The sequence below is a fragment of the Glycine soja genome, chromosome 13, assembly GCF_004193775.1.
Source record: "Glycine soja cultivar W05 chromosome 13, ASM419377v2, whole genome shotgun sequence".
NCBI lineage: Eukaryota > Viridiplantae > Streptophyta > Magnoliopsida > Fabales > Fabaceae > Glycine > Glycine soja.
The window spans coordinates 29,594,245-29,608,382 of NC_041014.1; the positions used below are offsets into that span (position 1 = coordinate 29,594,245).

Consider the following 14,138-nt stretch of genomic DNA (forward strand, 5'->3'; position numbering starts at 1 on the left):
TCAGAACTTTATAACTGCCATATCCTTACAAAGTATTCATATTTTAAAGCTAGTAAATTGTGATGTAAGAACCAATGATCCCACCAAGGTTGGCCAAGTGGTGGTGGGGTTTATGTAGTTTAAATTACCGTGGATGAGCGGGTCGATTCACTCCGCGTAAGGCCCGCTCGCATAAGTTCGTATTGGCAATGGACCGGATCAGTCTCTCTCGCTTTTTACGCGGACCAAATAAATTGGTCTGCCGTCGTCCTGTGGACCTCGCGGGTCAAACGGGTCTGTCCGCAGACATAATTTTAAAAGAATTTCAATTTTAATAAATAAAGTCTCAATAATTAGTCAATTACACCAATAAAATAAATAATGTCTTAACAAAAGAAAATACAAACAATAAATTTAAAATATGAAATTTAAACATGTACAACAACAAATGATTTCATATCTGAAGTAGTTTGAGTCTTCTCCATCTTCACATTTAAAAGTACAACAACAACAAATCAGCCCCAACAAATAGGATAAAAACAAATTGTAGAGAGAAGAGAGAAGAGAGATGTACTTTGCGTGGTGGTGGTGGGCCGAGGCTATGGTGCTGTGTGAGTGTGATTTGCACGCGTGACTATGTGGTGGAGAAAGACAGTAAGGAGAAAGTGCTCTTAGCCTTATTACAATGATAACAACTAGTGAGCTATTTTTTATACTAAAAGTATATTGAAATATCTTTAAAAATATTTATTTAACAATTATTTTTAGCTTAAAGGATAAGAATTGATATTTTTATTATTTATGACTTGCATATATCAAAAGGATAAATTAAAAGATAAAAAGATTGAGGAAATATTAAAAAGGAAGATTTTTAACATGTTATTACTTATCTTTTTTATCTTAATCTTTTATTTTTCTTATCTTATCTTTTTTATCTTTATCATCTCTTAATCTAAATCTTTTATTTTTATCTTTAAATCTTTATCTTATCTAATATATTTCTTTATCTGTTATTTTTAAAGAAAAGTTTAAAATGAAAAAAAGAAAATCAAATCTAAAAAAAACATAAAAAAATCAACTTATGATTTCAAGTCTATTGTTCAAATATGAGAGTGAGAAAATGTTGCTGCATCAAGAATGAGTATAGGAGGATATAAAAACTAAAATCAATTTAATTATTAAAATATTTTAAAAAAATATATTGGTTTTACTTTTTTATATTTAAACTTCATCATTTGATATAATTTTTTCATTAACTCTTATAATTTGAATATGTTTTTTAAAATTTCTAAATCTTTTTTAAATCTTATAAATTTATATAGTTCTTTTAAATCTTTTAAATTCATATGATATACATTAAAATTCAAACTATCATAAAAGTCTTATAAAAAAATTAGACAAATTATAATATTTTTTCATGATCTTTAAAATTTATAAAAAAATTTATACTAAAATAATATTTTAAAATCATAATCCAATAGGCTTGATTGTACGACTAATAATATATTTTTTTTCATCATTAGCATGGTGATTTTGGGGAAATTGACTAGTTAAATTTAGTAACAGCGGTAAATGTAGGAAATTAGCGAGGTTTAAGAGTGGTCCCCAACAAGATGTTTTCCATTTGTTCCTCTTCTTTTCATTTCTCTTCCTGCACCCCACACATCTCACACGATTTCACCTCCCTTCTTCACTCTCAGCTCAAAACGAAGCAGCATGGAATGGAATAAATAGGCGTGTGTTTTGACCCTTCCAACAATGGTGGCTCAACGCATCATCATCGTCATCGTCACTCTCTTCACGCTTTTTCACCTAACCTCGGCCACAGCCACTGCACCTTGCCAATTCTCTTTTCTCGACGGGAAAAAGCTCTACAATTACACCCTCTCTTCTCCCATTCGCAACTTTCCTCACGGCATCCTCAGCGAAGACGGGTCTCTTCTCCTGATCTGCCCTTAACCCCCTCTCTCTATCTCTCTCTCCATGTTTGTGTTGCTGTTCCGTCTTTTCTCCTTGTTTCTCTGTTTTCATAACCTTTTCATTGTTAGGATATACATATTTCTGTAATTTTTTTATTAATTGAATTATGATGTTTTATTATTCCTTGATTCATGTTTAGAATAATTCTATTTCCTGGGATTAGTTTAATTCATGCTATAAGATGCTTGCTAGAGTTTTGGAATTTAGTTGTTTGGAGGATTTAATTTTCACTCAAGTTAGGATTTTAACAGTTAGTATCTGGATTCTCTGCTTTATTATTGTGATTTGGCATTGTTTTACAAAGACAACATTTAAACTACATAAACCCCACCACCACTTGGCCAACCTTGGTGGGATCATTGGTTCTTATATCACAATTTACTAGCTGTAAAATATGAATACTTTGTAAGGATATGGCAGTTATACAGTTCTGACTGAAGATTTCTTTTTTCATATTTATTTCGGTGCTTGTAGATTTTACAAAGTGGCAGTAAACGATACCACACTTTGGTTTCAGGTTGGCTCCATCAGGTCACACTTATTTCTTTGGTTTCTTGCTAGTAGAGTTTCCATCCATTAGTATTATTTTTTAGCTGTCTATGGTCATTGACATAATTCATAAATACAGAGTATAATCTGTAATTTTTTTTTGGGCTTTAGCACTCTAACTCTGAACAAACAAGTAAATTTCCAAATTAGTCATTCTACCATTTTTGTCCCTGAAAATTTTAAAACCCTTTGTTATTCCGTCTCTTTACAAAACGTCATTTACTTTAGTCTTTTTGGTGTAAAATGACAGTGAAAATTATAGCTGAAAAGGATAAAATGAATGACTTTTTGCAATATCAGGGACTAACAAAGGGTTTTTTAAATCTTAGGAACTAAATTGCTCAACCCTATAATTTTGAGGATTAATTTAGAGGTTTACTAGTAAAAGAAAGTTGCTTCATTTTTGTACTCCAATGACTGAATTAGTGTTTGTTATATATGTAACTATGCAAGGTCAATCACTTCAGTCGAACTTTCTATGAACAGATGGACTTTCAAAACACAGCATATATGTTTATACAGGATACAATAGTCTTAATGTAGCTTAAAGTTTGTGCTATGTTGATCTATAATTGAATTTTGTGCATTGGTTGTTTGAGCAGCTTTGCGATGGAATGATTTTCAATCATGATCCTCCAATATGTGCTGACTGCTGGGTAAATTTTTCTCTTTTCTGTGAAGCTATTTTTTCTCTGTTGATTGACATATAGCAATCATAATTACTCGTGATTTATGAATTATGATCATACTCTATATAATTAATTATGTTTCGGATAAAATTTAGTTTTATAAAGGAATAGTTTATGGAATCACAGCAGTTGTAGATATATTTGTTGCTTGTCTTGTAATATATCTCAAATATACTATTTCCTTTTTTCTTTTCAGTACAAGATTTTTTTCATCAAGTCATTTTCCTTTGTATTTATCTATCCTTTTTAAGCTTTCTTAGAAAATTGTATAGTAAAAATTATTTCAAAGATCTGAGCCTGTATAAATAAACAGAAACTTAAATATGAAGCTTCAATGCATGCATACTTCCTCTCACATGTATATATACTTAAACAAAGAAACTCAACAACAGATAACTGTGAAGTTGTACATTTTTTAATAAGGAAGAATATGTTGTTAGATTAGTTTACCTTACAATCAAACATGATTTGGCATCGCAATCTAATAATGTATGATAAATGTTCCAAAAGATGAAGTTAATTGGAAACTATATTTAGTTTAAAACAATTAACAATCATTCAGTCTAGCCTATAGTGCCTAGTGGTCACTGTTAACATAAAATTGATGCTACTTCAAAAGGATGAGATGAAAAGGTAGATCATATCAATGATAAATAGCTTCAGGGATAGGCATTGGGTAAGGATTTTAAGGCTGTTCAAAGGTCCTGCTGCAATTTGCATTAAGTAAATTATTTCATGAAATATCTTGAAATAATGTAATATATTTAATAATTTATTGTCCCATAGTTTTACAAATCTTTCTGCTTATTTGTTTGTCTTATTGTTTGCATTAGGATTGTGGAGGGCCAAAACGTTGTGGGATGGAGTGCAATGCTCTTGTGGCAAACAACGTTGGGGGTAGAATTCCTGACATTTCTATTTTCTTCAATTTACTGTCTACTGCTTTATGCTTGTGGTAGTTGTGGGAAAACTGAATAGTTCTGCTGCTTTGTTTAGTTTTTGTACCTTGCAACATAGGCAGTTTCTCATTATGAATGGAATTATATGATAAGTGCGTGTTTGACCTTGGTATGAATTTCTCCAATTGCAGAATTGTTTCTTCAGAAGCATTTTTTTTTAGATCATCATTAAGTAAAAATGCAATTCAGGTCATTTTTGCTTCGAGTCTCTATTGCTATTTCTCTCTCACAGATAAATATATTCTACCACCACAATACACAATTTAGGCTCCATTTGGGGTGGTTCTTAAGTTTTAAAAACTAAAACCAGTTTTTAGTTTGTCATTTTAGTTTTTTTCCCCAGTTTTAAAAAGATGTCGTCAATCTTATTATAATTTTCCTTTAAAATGTTAACTTAAAAACAATGCAAGATCAGATCGTTCGAGTGAGGCTGTGGTGAGAAGATCTCAAGTGAAGCATAGCAGAAAAGAATATTCTGTCTGCATCCAAAATGGTACGTGATTGATTTCATTAAATGGAAAGTTAGAAACATGGGGTGAAGCAGGGGGGAGCTGACAAAGGTGTTGTGGTCAGTGCGGGTGGAGGAACTGCAAATGGAGGAGTTGTGGGAGGGAGAGTTGTAGGTGGGATGGAGGTGCTGGGGAAGGGGATGTAGGTGGTGGAGAGGCTGGGGGAGGGAAGCTCACTGGTGGGGATGTGGCAGTTGGCGGTGGAGACTGAGTAAGTGGAGGTCAAGAAGGACAGAGAAAGGTGGAGGAAAGTATTTAAAGAGACGATACAATTTCTAAGAACTTAAAACTAGAATTAGAATCTTTTTTCCTTCCTGTTTCCAAAAGTGAGTTACAATTTGACCCATCTTTTATCCAAACATATTTTGTTTTAAAATTTAAGTTTTAAAATAATGAACTGGATACTTGCAACAACCCCAAACAGGACCTTAGGTTAGCTAAAATGCTTCAATTTACTTTAAAAGTTTTTTATATTGAGTGATAGCATTACTGAACTTGTTCATAGTAGCTAATTGCACTTACAGAAAAATAAAAAAAATTATCAGACCTTTTCATTTCTGCAAGTTTTATTGCTAACAATATTTTTTTTTTTAATTTTGTCTTTTTTCATTTGTTTCTCATTTTTTGTACACTGCTTTTGGTATAAGAAGAACCTATATTCTTGTGTGTTGCTGATTTTAGTTACTAATTCATTTGCTTCTATGTGTTCATATGTGCATTCTTTCACTTTGTCATTGAAAATTCTGAAAAAAATATGTCCATACATGATAAAAGAAAAAATTGTTTCAGCTTCTGTACAATGGAAATATTTGTAGAGTGGTTAAGTTCTGTAGTAGAGATTATTTTAGGGTCTAAATAACATGTCCCCTTCATCATCTGTAGGCCAAGAAAATTAATTTTGGGGTTATGTCTCTACCTTGCTCAACCATTTAAAGCTTTTGATACATGAACTGTATCCAATTGAAGTCAATTTTTGTGTATATCTTAGAGTGAAATTTTAAGTAGGATGGAATCTTCATCCTCTAACAAAGTGATAAATGCAGGTTATCATGTATGCACAGCCATAGGACGTGGCCAAAAAATAGATGTTGACATTATTGGTAAGCCTAATTTTCCCATCTGTTTCTGTTTTTTTATTTGCTTTAATCCATGGTTTTCTTTTGCTAATTTTGGGTGCTTTATTTATGCTCCTCCTGTTTTGTGTATTATGCACTATTTGATTTAAGTGATTTTGAATAATGCTTCTAAATATGAAGTAACTAGATAATATATGATTCTAATGCTATTCCAATGGCAGATAAGAAAAATCCCCACACTGGTGTCATTGTTAAAATGTCGAACAGTGGCCCTAAGTACAACTGTTCTCTAGCTGTGTCTGTTCTTTGCAATTTAAATGGAGTGCAAGTAGGTTTTTTATTCTTTTTTTTTTAAAAAAATTAATTGATTAAACCAGAAATTATTAACCTGATACTGATTGGAAAGTTTCATTATAAATCTTCTGTTTACAGGGACCGCGAACTCTGGAGAGATTAGGGGCCTGTGATTATGTGAGTACTTTATTTTGGGATATCTTTTATAATTAGTGCTTCCTTTCATATTGTTTGTTATCATATGATACTATGATTTAGGTTTCCATCATCCGATCATAGTTCTTTTATGTCCTTGTGTAGTATGTATTTTTATAATTTGTTAACTTTGAAATTGAAAATCACTGACAATTGTTGGAAATCTGGGAAATGTTGAATTTAAAACAGCAAGGAATGTGATTGAATTTGTTGGATTTTCCTTTTCATCAATCTTGTAGAAACTTCATAATATTATCAAATGATATTATTGTCCATATTCCATTAGTGTGGTATATCCTCTGATATTGGCTTTCTTTTATTTACTATTATCATGTTAGTTTATCTTGCTGGCATCCTATCTTTGTCTCTCTTTTTCTGTGAATTAATTTACCAGTTGAAAGAGTAATATAAATTTTTTTTCTTATTTTTCCTTTTCCAGCTATTTTCTTCAACTACCATGTCCCTCAATGATGTGAAGACATTTATTGTTCTTTACTCATGTCCCTGTATTCTTGTCGATTTGAGTTTTAATTGTGAAATTAAAAGCTCAAAGACAAAATGTTTTTTTTCAAGCTATAGATGTTGCATATAGATGGCAGGAAAGTTGATAGATTTCACAAAATTGCAGCGCAGATCTAAGCTAGCAAGCTCTCGGCTCTAATAAACGAGATAATGAGTCTTTTTCTTATGTTTTCAATTCTTTTTTGTTCAAAATGGAGAAAACTTGACAGAAATTCAATCTCTTATTCCCCTGCATTGATATATATATCTAATGGAACCTGAAAATACGAATGGTGGCAAGGCAAAAGTTGAAAACAAAGGGCAATATGAAGGTGATATGTCTTTTTAAACAAAAGAAAACTATTATTTACTGTTGTAATTTTCTCAAGCAGGTTACAGAGCTAAAGCACCCATCTGGCTGTGCCATCATTGTAAATGTTCATGGAGGAGGGTTGGGGTGGTTTGGCACCTTACTGATCATGTAAGGGTTTTACTGTCGTGCCTGAGACTTAATTATCACAGGGGGCTGTGATTTGGCTAAATTACTAATAGTTGTTTCATCTTATCTCATTCCAGTGTTTTGTGTCTTTTTGCTGCATATCTCTTGGCTGGTATAGTTTACCGATTTTTCTTCCTCGGGATTCGTGGTATAGATGTATGTTCTCTCCTGTCCTTTTGTTTTTTACTTGTCTTGTACTCTGTTTCTTGGTAGGGTATGTATGTCTGTTTTCATTTTATTTAGTCTTAAGTTTGTTTTTTGTTTCTAAACATATGCTTTTTTTTAGTTCTTATTTTTAGTCTCTAAATTTAACAAAAGTATTGTGTTTATAGCCTCTCGTTAAGGACCAAAAACACAGTTTTTATAAATTTTAAAACAAATAAGATTTAAACAGGAATTGATTTTTAAAAATGTCATTTTCATGGACCAAAAATATATTTAGTATAAACCTTTGTGTGTTTCATATAGGTTTTGTGAATTATCTACTCCGTTATTGTTTCCTTATACTTGCTCTGTCATTTGAATCAACATTGCATAATGTAAACCTTCTGTGAGCAGTTCATAGTGGACTTTTCTTGTTGCCATTTATGTATGCATAACTTAAATGACATGGCTAAATTTTTGCATCTCACGCTGAAACTCATTCATTATTGTCCCTTCTTTTCTAATGGTGGGAAATTGCTTGTTAGTTACACACCCAGTCATTCTGTTTGTAATTTTGTTTCTTAAATGGTTTATGATGTTTTAAAAGTTTAATTCCTTGTCAATCATTCACAGCACTTTTTTAGAGCATTAAAGCCACCTTTTGTGGGACTTTTCTGCAATTGGGATTGAATATTCTTTCATTGACTCTATGTTACAGATTATCCCTAACCTGGACTTCTGGGTTAGCTTGCCTAGGAGAACACAGGTATTCTTCTACATGAATGCTTCAATTTTAGTTTTTCCAATCTGACATTAGGAAAAGATAAAATAAGTTTTTAAAACTTTAGTTCAATGATATGTACAAGAAGGTTGGGAGTTGCATTCTTCGTGTAAGCATTGTCTTTTATTTTGTCTTTGCAGAGTCTGTGTGCATCTTTGGGGAGGAAGTTTAAGGGACCGTCTGAAGGTCACCGGAGCACTTATTCTCCTGTGAACTTCTGAGATTAGATTTTCGATTCTGGATTTGTCCGATGAATTCTTTAAGGATAATCTCCAAAACGAGGCCAACATTCTGCCGACAATGCAGAAAACCCCCTTTTCAGATACCCTATTGATCAGCTCTGGGCTTCCTTGATATGGAACATTCCACAGAAATCTGTAATTCTTGTTTTGATCGTCCCTCCATGAATTTAGCATTTAACATTCTTTTCTCTCTCTGAAAGAAGAGAAAGAGGAGGAGGAAGAAGAAAAAAAGAAAGAAGATAAAACAAAAAAAGAAGGTCTAGCATAATTCTTATAGAAAAGAAGAATTGTAATGGAGCTAATCTAATCATTTTGGTAGACATTCTTTGGTTGATAATAAGATAATTGAATGAAATTGTAACTTGTTTTTTGTTACTTTGACCATTAATTCATTCTGTTTCTCATTTTGTAATCATTCTTGCATTTCTAGTTAGTTTTATATGGATGGGGTGTATGAGTGTATCTCTTCATGCTGTTAGCTTTCTGCCAATGAAGCCCGGATATATTTTAAACTACAGGTCTTTGAACCGTTTGATAAATTTTAATCAAGTCTTTAAACTTGTATTTGTTTTTTTAATTAATGTAAGTACGTATGAAATTTGATCATTCTCTTACTATATTTTACTAATTATATTGTTTAAAATATAATAGAATGAAATATAGCTTATGTAATGCTATTTATTTCATGTAGTACTCTACTTTTTCTTTCTTCCTTTCTTTTCAATTTGTAAATTATGGGGTAGAATTACTTTTACTTTTTTATTTTATCAGAAAAATACTCAAACAATGTGAACACTTCAAAAAGTTCTTTTAGATTAGAACTTGATTGCATGAGCCAACCACCCCTTTTTATAAGCTTCCTGAAAAAGTTATAGTTTTAGATAAGAGCTTGATTGCATGAGCCACTGTTGGCTATTTATGTTTATGTTTATATTACAGTAATAGCAGTGATTATATATCGAATTGAATGCTTGATAAACTTAGTTCAATAAATTATATATATTTTTGTGATAATTTTTATAAATTAACTTCAATATTTTTAATCATATAATTTAACTCCAATATTTTGTGATAGTCTTTATTTCGAAAGATTATCCAGTATTCTTCAAGTTCTACTACATTGATAAATATTAATTTGTTAGAATATTAATTTTTTTAATAGAAAATATTGAATCCGTGATTTTTTTTCTTTTTTTAGACCAATAATAATAATAATAATAATAATAATAATAATAATAATAGTAATAGTAATAGCTAGTAGTAATAATAATAATAATAATAATAAAATGTAATGTATGCATTGTATATGCAAACTGGAATCAATCATCAAATGCATACAATTAGCAATAGAACAAAGGACTATTACAACTCATTTATTTATTTATTTTTGAGGAAGATTAATATTACAACTCATTAGTCATTATTACTATGTTAGTTTACTCATTTTCAGTTGGCCCATGATTTAATTTTTTTTTCAGTGTCCAGCTAGCACAGCAGCATAATAATAATAATGATATAAATATATAATACTCTGCAGGGTCCAAATATTCTTTTGTTGCTGTGAGAATTAAGAACCAACAGAGCAGCTAAATTCCAAATGCAACGTTACCTAACGCCTAATCACCCTCTACCTAATAATTTCCAAACCCTTATTCATAACCCAGAGAAAATATCCACATATATTCGTGGACACCTTTTTGTTTCTTTGATGTAATATGTATATCCTATTTGAACAGGGAAAGCTATTATTATTATTATTATAATTTTTTTTGGTTCTTCCTCTCTGTCATTCGGTTAATTAGGATACATAATTTAACTGTGTATGACATTATTTTTATTCAAGTAGATGCATGTCTGTCTCTGGCTTTGACAAACCAGCTTTGCTAATTAATTAGTAAGGTAATCTCTGCACGAAAAAGCACGAACGAAACGTGGCTCATTATTATTGACTAACTGTACTAAGTCATATATTGAAAAATAAAATTGATATATGACGGAAATCACGGTGGATTATTGGTATAAACTTGTCTTCTCTAAGAAAAGACATATGCAGAAACTCCACAATGATGGCTTCAACTGACCAGTTTAGCTTTCACTTTTAATTTAAAATCAGAAAGAATTGTAGGTTCCTATACAAGAATATGAAATTGTTGTAACCAAAACCAACACAACTCCAACAAAGGTTAGGGTTCATGCATGCAAAAAATGATGAAGCCACCTTCTTCTTCTTCCTTCCCCTCTCTTCTCAGAGTCAAGCCTCGTCTCTCTTCTTATCTCTTCACCCTCTTAGCTTTCATTCTCTTCGCCGCCATCCTATATGGCCATGACTTTGTCTTCATCTTCCGTCCACGCCTCCACTCCAACGATCACACCACACAAACACTCTTCTCCACACCCGGTGAGTTCCCTCGTAAATCAAAGAAACTCTTTTTTCTTCTTTCTCTCTTTTTGTTCTTGGCTTTTCAGTGTTCCTAATTATTATCTCATATATATATATATATATATTTATTATTTTGATCATTTAGTCGATGTGAGATCTTCAACAACAAAGAAAGAAAATACCGAAGAAAATAAGACGGTGGTGACAAAATCGAAAAGGGAGGAAGAAGAAGAGTGTGACGTGTTCAACGGAAGGTGGGTACGCGACGAGTTGACTCGGCCACTGTACAAGGAATCGGAGTGTCCGTACATACAGCCACAATTAACATGTGAAGAACACGGTCGGCCTGATAAGGAGTATCAGCGGTGGCGATGGCAGCCTCACGGTTGCGATCTTCCCACGTAAGTAGTGCTGATTTTCTTCTCTTTTCTTTGTTCAACAGTTCTACGGAAATATTCTCTAATCTCTACCACGTAATTGGATATAATAATTTCGAAATATCTCCTATCGAAAGAAAAAATAATAGTAGTATAATAATTTCGAAATATTTCAAAAGGGAGAATGTTAAAAAATGTGTCGTGTCGTGTGTGTGGTTTTTTCACGGGTTCAAGTTGTCGGTGCGTCGGAGTGGGGTTGTTGAATTCGTTTCATGGCAGCCACGTGTGGCACTGTATGGTGGTTGAACGCTATGAATGTTGTAGTCATAACACGTCATTTATTGAATCACAATTAAATGATTGCATACCAACTATTTTGTACCAGTTAAACCATGCAATGATGGTGGAATCGAATCGGTCGACACTTGTAGTTGTAGCTCTCTTTTGTAGGACGTTATGTATGTTTTCCATTGGTGGGACCTTGTAGCAAGAACATGACATAATGAAGTAATTAATTGAGGATTCCCCAGTCCCAGTTAGACAAATTGCATTTCAATACTACTAATTTGATGTTTTGTGACATTTTCTATTTTAATTTATGTCCAAGCCAGTTAATTTCTTGGACTTGGTTTCGGGTTGATTATTATTGCAAGTTTGAAACAGAAAATTAGACATCTTAAAGTTGTGGCCACGTTTTTTCCTTCTTTCTGGAATGACTATTTGCTTTTGTGATTGAAACTAAAGGAGTTGTAGGCGTTGGTTAGATAGATTTAATTGGTAGGGTCTTTGAAGTTAAGTGTACGTTTAAGAATCCAATCCACAAGCAATGACTTTACCACAAACGAGTGGATGCCAGATGAGGGAGAAGGCTATATAATTAATTGTTTAGTCTCAATGGATCTTCTATAGACTAAACAACCAAATAGTGTAATCAGACATACCTACTTTTTTCTTGTTTAAAGTGAGAAGGAAAAATGGATAGATAAGAAAGTTAACTTCTCTTGTATACCCGTTAAGGCCGTTAAATGAAATGACGCTAATTAAGAGTTTCCAATGAGAAGATATAGAGATCAAATTAATATTGGTACTTCAGGCAAGAAATGAATCAATTCTCTTAATGAGATTAAAATGATATGAATTACGAAGGTTACATCAAAATTTAGTATGCAAATAACTTCAAAAGATACTTTTGGTCCGTTGTTTTTTAGTTATGATTCACTCTTTACACCTTAAAGAACTCAATCCATTGAATGCTTCAAGGAATCATAATTAATTTAAGCTAAACATAACACATTTTTACCAAAATGCAGATTCAGTGCCAGATTAATGTTGGAAAAGCTTCGTGGGAAGAGGATGATGTTTATTGGAGACTCCCTCAATCGAAGTCAATATGCCTCTTTGATATGCCTTCTCCATCAACTTATTCCTGAACATGCCAAATCCGAGGAAACCTTGGATTCACTCACTGTCTTTACAGCTAAGGTAGGTACACCTCTTACTACTTGCTTATGTAGAATACATAACTTCATTTCATAGTAGTGTTAGCAACAATATCATGTTAGCCTTTTTTTTTTCTCCCTCTTTGTTCATTGTGTTGTATTTAATTAGGAATACAATGCCACAATTGAGTTCTATTGGGCACCTTTTCTTCTTGAATCAAACTCCGATAATGCTGTCATCCATAGGGTAACTGATAGGATTGTGAGAAAAGGTTCAATCAATACGCATGGTCGTCATTGGAAAGACGCTGATATTGTTGTATTTAACACTTACCTTTGGTGGATAACTGGCTCTAAGATGAAGATCTTGTATGTTTCTCTACTTTACTTTACTCAAGCAATTATTTACTTTGCCCTCTATCATTTCTTTGACATTGCCATTGCAAAACATTGCTTAAAGTTTTCTCAAATTTTTAGGCTTGGATCTTTTAACGATGAAGTAAAGGAGATTATTGAGATGTCAACAGAGGACGCTTATCGTATGGCTATCAAAAGTATGCTTAGATGGGTGAGGCTGAACATGGACTCCAACAAGACAAGAGTCTTCTTTATCAGCATGTCACCATCTCATGCAAAGTGAGTATAGTTCACACACATATAATATACCAATAACACATTTTTTTGTGCTAAACATAATGGCATATCTATATTCTGATGTTGCTAACCTTTAGAGTGAGATTGATATGTACTTCTCATTATGCTATTTTCAAGAGAGTATTGTTTATTGAAGAATTTGTTGTATATGGAAGCATCAAATTGTGAGGACTCACATCGTTATGTAAATATGTGGGCAGAAGCATAGAGTGGGGAGGTGAAGCAGGAGGGAACTGCTACAATGAAACAACACCAATTGATGATCCCACATATTGGGGTTCTGATTCTAAGAAAAGCATAATGCAAGTAATTGGGGAAGTGTTTAGAAAATCCAAAATACCTATAACTTTTCTCAACATTACCCAACTATCCAACTATCGTAAAGATGCACACACATCAATTTACAAGAAGCAATGGAATCGGTTGACTCCAGAGCAATTAGCTAACCCTGCTAGCTATGCTGATTGTACGCATTGGTGTTTGCCTGGACTTCCAGATACTTGGAATGAGCTTTTGTTTGCCAAGTTATTTTATCCTTGAAAGTGAATCAAAATAAAAGATCCTTGTTAACTCGGTTCCTTGTGTGGCATGACATGAAAAATTGTAAATGGGAGGCTACAACCTACGAGCTTTAGAAATGGTAAAAGAGAAAGAATGAATGCAAAGAGGATTTGTGTAGAATAATAGTACATTAACATTGATGAAGGAGGAGATTGTATATATAAAATTGAGTTTTTTTTTCTTCTTGTAATTGGATTGACAAATTCCAATTTTTGCTAGTTAATTGTGTCCCCTAGCATTGGTGCTATGCTAACACATATATAGATGAATTGAATTGCTATGGAACATTTGTTTTAACATTAGTACTTATGAAATCAAACATTAAAATTA

At 32.5% G+C, this 14,138-nt stretch overlaps 2 protein-coding genes across 3 annotated transcripts; both read left to right on the forward strand.

Annotated features, from left to right (window-relative positions):
• The first annotated feature begins 1,611 nt into the window (after window positions 1-1,611).
• LOC114380917 lies at window positions 1,612-8,785 on the forward strand. Of its 2 annotated transcripts, XM_028340048.1 has the most exons (11): window positions 1,612-1,913; window positions 2,434-2,476; window positions 3,111-3,164; window positions 4,031-4,094; window positions 5,709-5,765; window positions 5,963-6,069; window positions 6,174-6,212; window positions 7,124-7,212; window positions 7,308-7,386; window positions 8,093-8,140; window positions 8,296-8,785. In XM_028340048.1, the coding sequence occupies exons 1-11, from the start codon at window positions 1,738-1,740 to the stop codon at window positions 8,374-8,376; spliced, it is 837 nt and encodes a 278-aa protein (XP_028195849.1). In that variant the 5' UTR covers window positions 1,612-1,737; the 3' UTR covers window positions 8,377-8,785. The 2 variants fall into 2 exon arrangements, with proteins under 2 accessions (XP_028195849.1, XP_028195850.1); XM_028340049.1 differs by lacking the exon at window positions 7,308-7,386.
• Window positions 8,786-10,412: 1,627 nt separating this feature from the next.
• On the forward strand, window positions 10,413-14,138 carry LOC114380895 (protein trichome birefringence-like 33). Its single transcript, XM_028340011.1, has 6 exons — window positions 10,413-10,795; window positions 10,923-11,178; window positions 12,465-12,636; window positions 12,763-12,962; window positions 13,071-13,229; window positions 13,448-14,138. The coding sequence occupies exons 1-6, from the start codon at window positions 10,594-10,596 to the stop codon at window positions 13,785-13,787; spliced, it is 1,329 nt and encodes a 442-aa protein (XP_028195812.1). The 5' UTR covers window positions 10,413-10,593; the 3' UTR covers window positions 13,788-14,138.

Coding starts and splice junctions, on each gene's coding strand:
- LOC114380917 (XM_028340048.1), top strand. CDS start 1,738: ATGGTGGCTCAACGCATCATCATCGTCATCGTCACTCTCTTCACGCTT. Junction 2,477..3,110: donor ATACCACACTTTGGTTTCAG/GTTGGCTCCATC, acceptor TTGTTTGAGCAG/CTTTGCGATGGAATGATTTT. Junction 6,213..7,123: donor GATTAGGGGCCTGTGATTAT/GTGAGTACTTTA, acceptor TTTCTCAAGCAG/GTTACAGAGCTAAAGCACCC.
- LOC114380895 (XM_028340011.1), top strand. CDS start 10,594: ATGCAAAAAATGATGAAGCCACCTTCTTCTTCTTCCTTCCCCTCTCTT. Junction 12,637..12,762: donor TCACTGTCTTTACAGCTAAG/GTAGGTACACCT, acceptor GTATTTAATTAG/GAATACAATGCCACAATTGA. Junction 12,963..13,070: donor GGCTCTAAGATGAAGATCTT/GTATGTTTCTCT, acceptor TCAAATTTTTAG/GCTTGGATCTTTTAACGATG.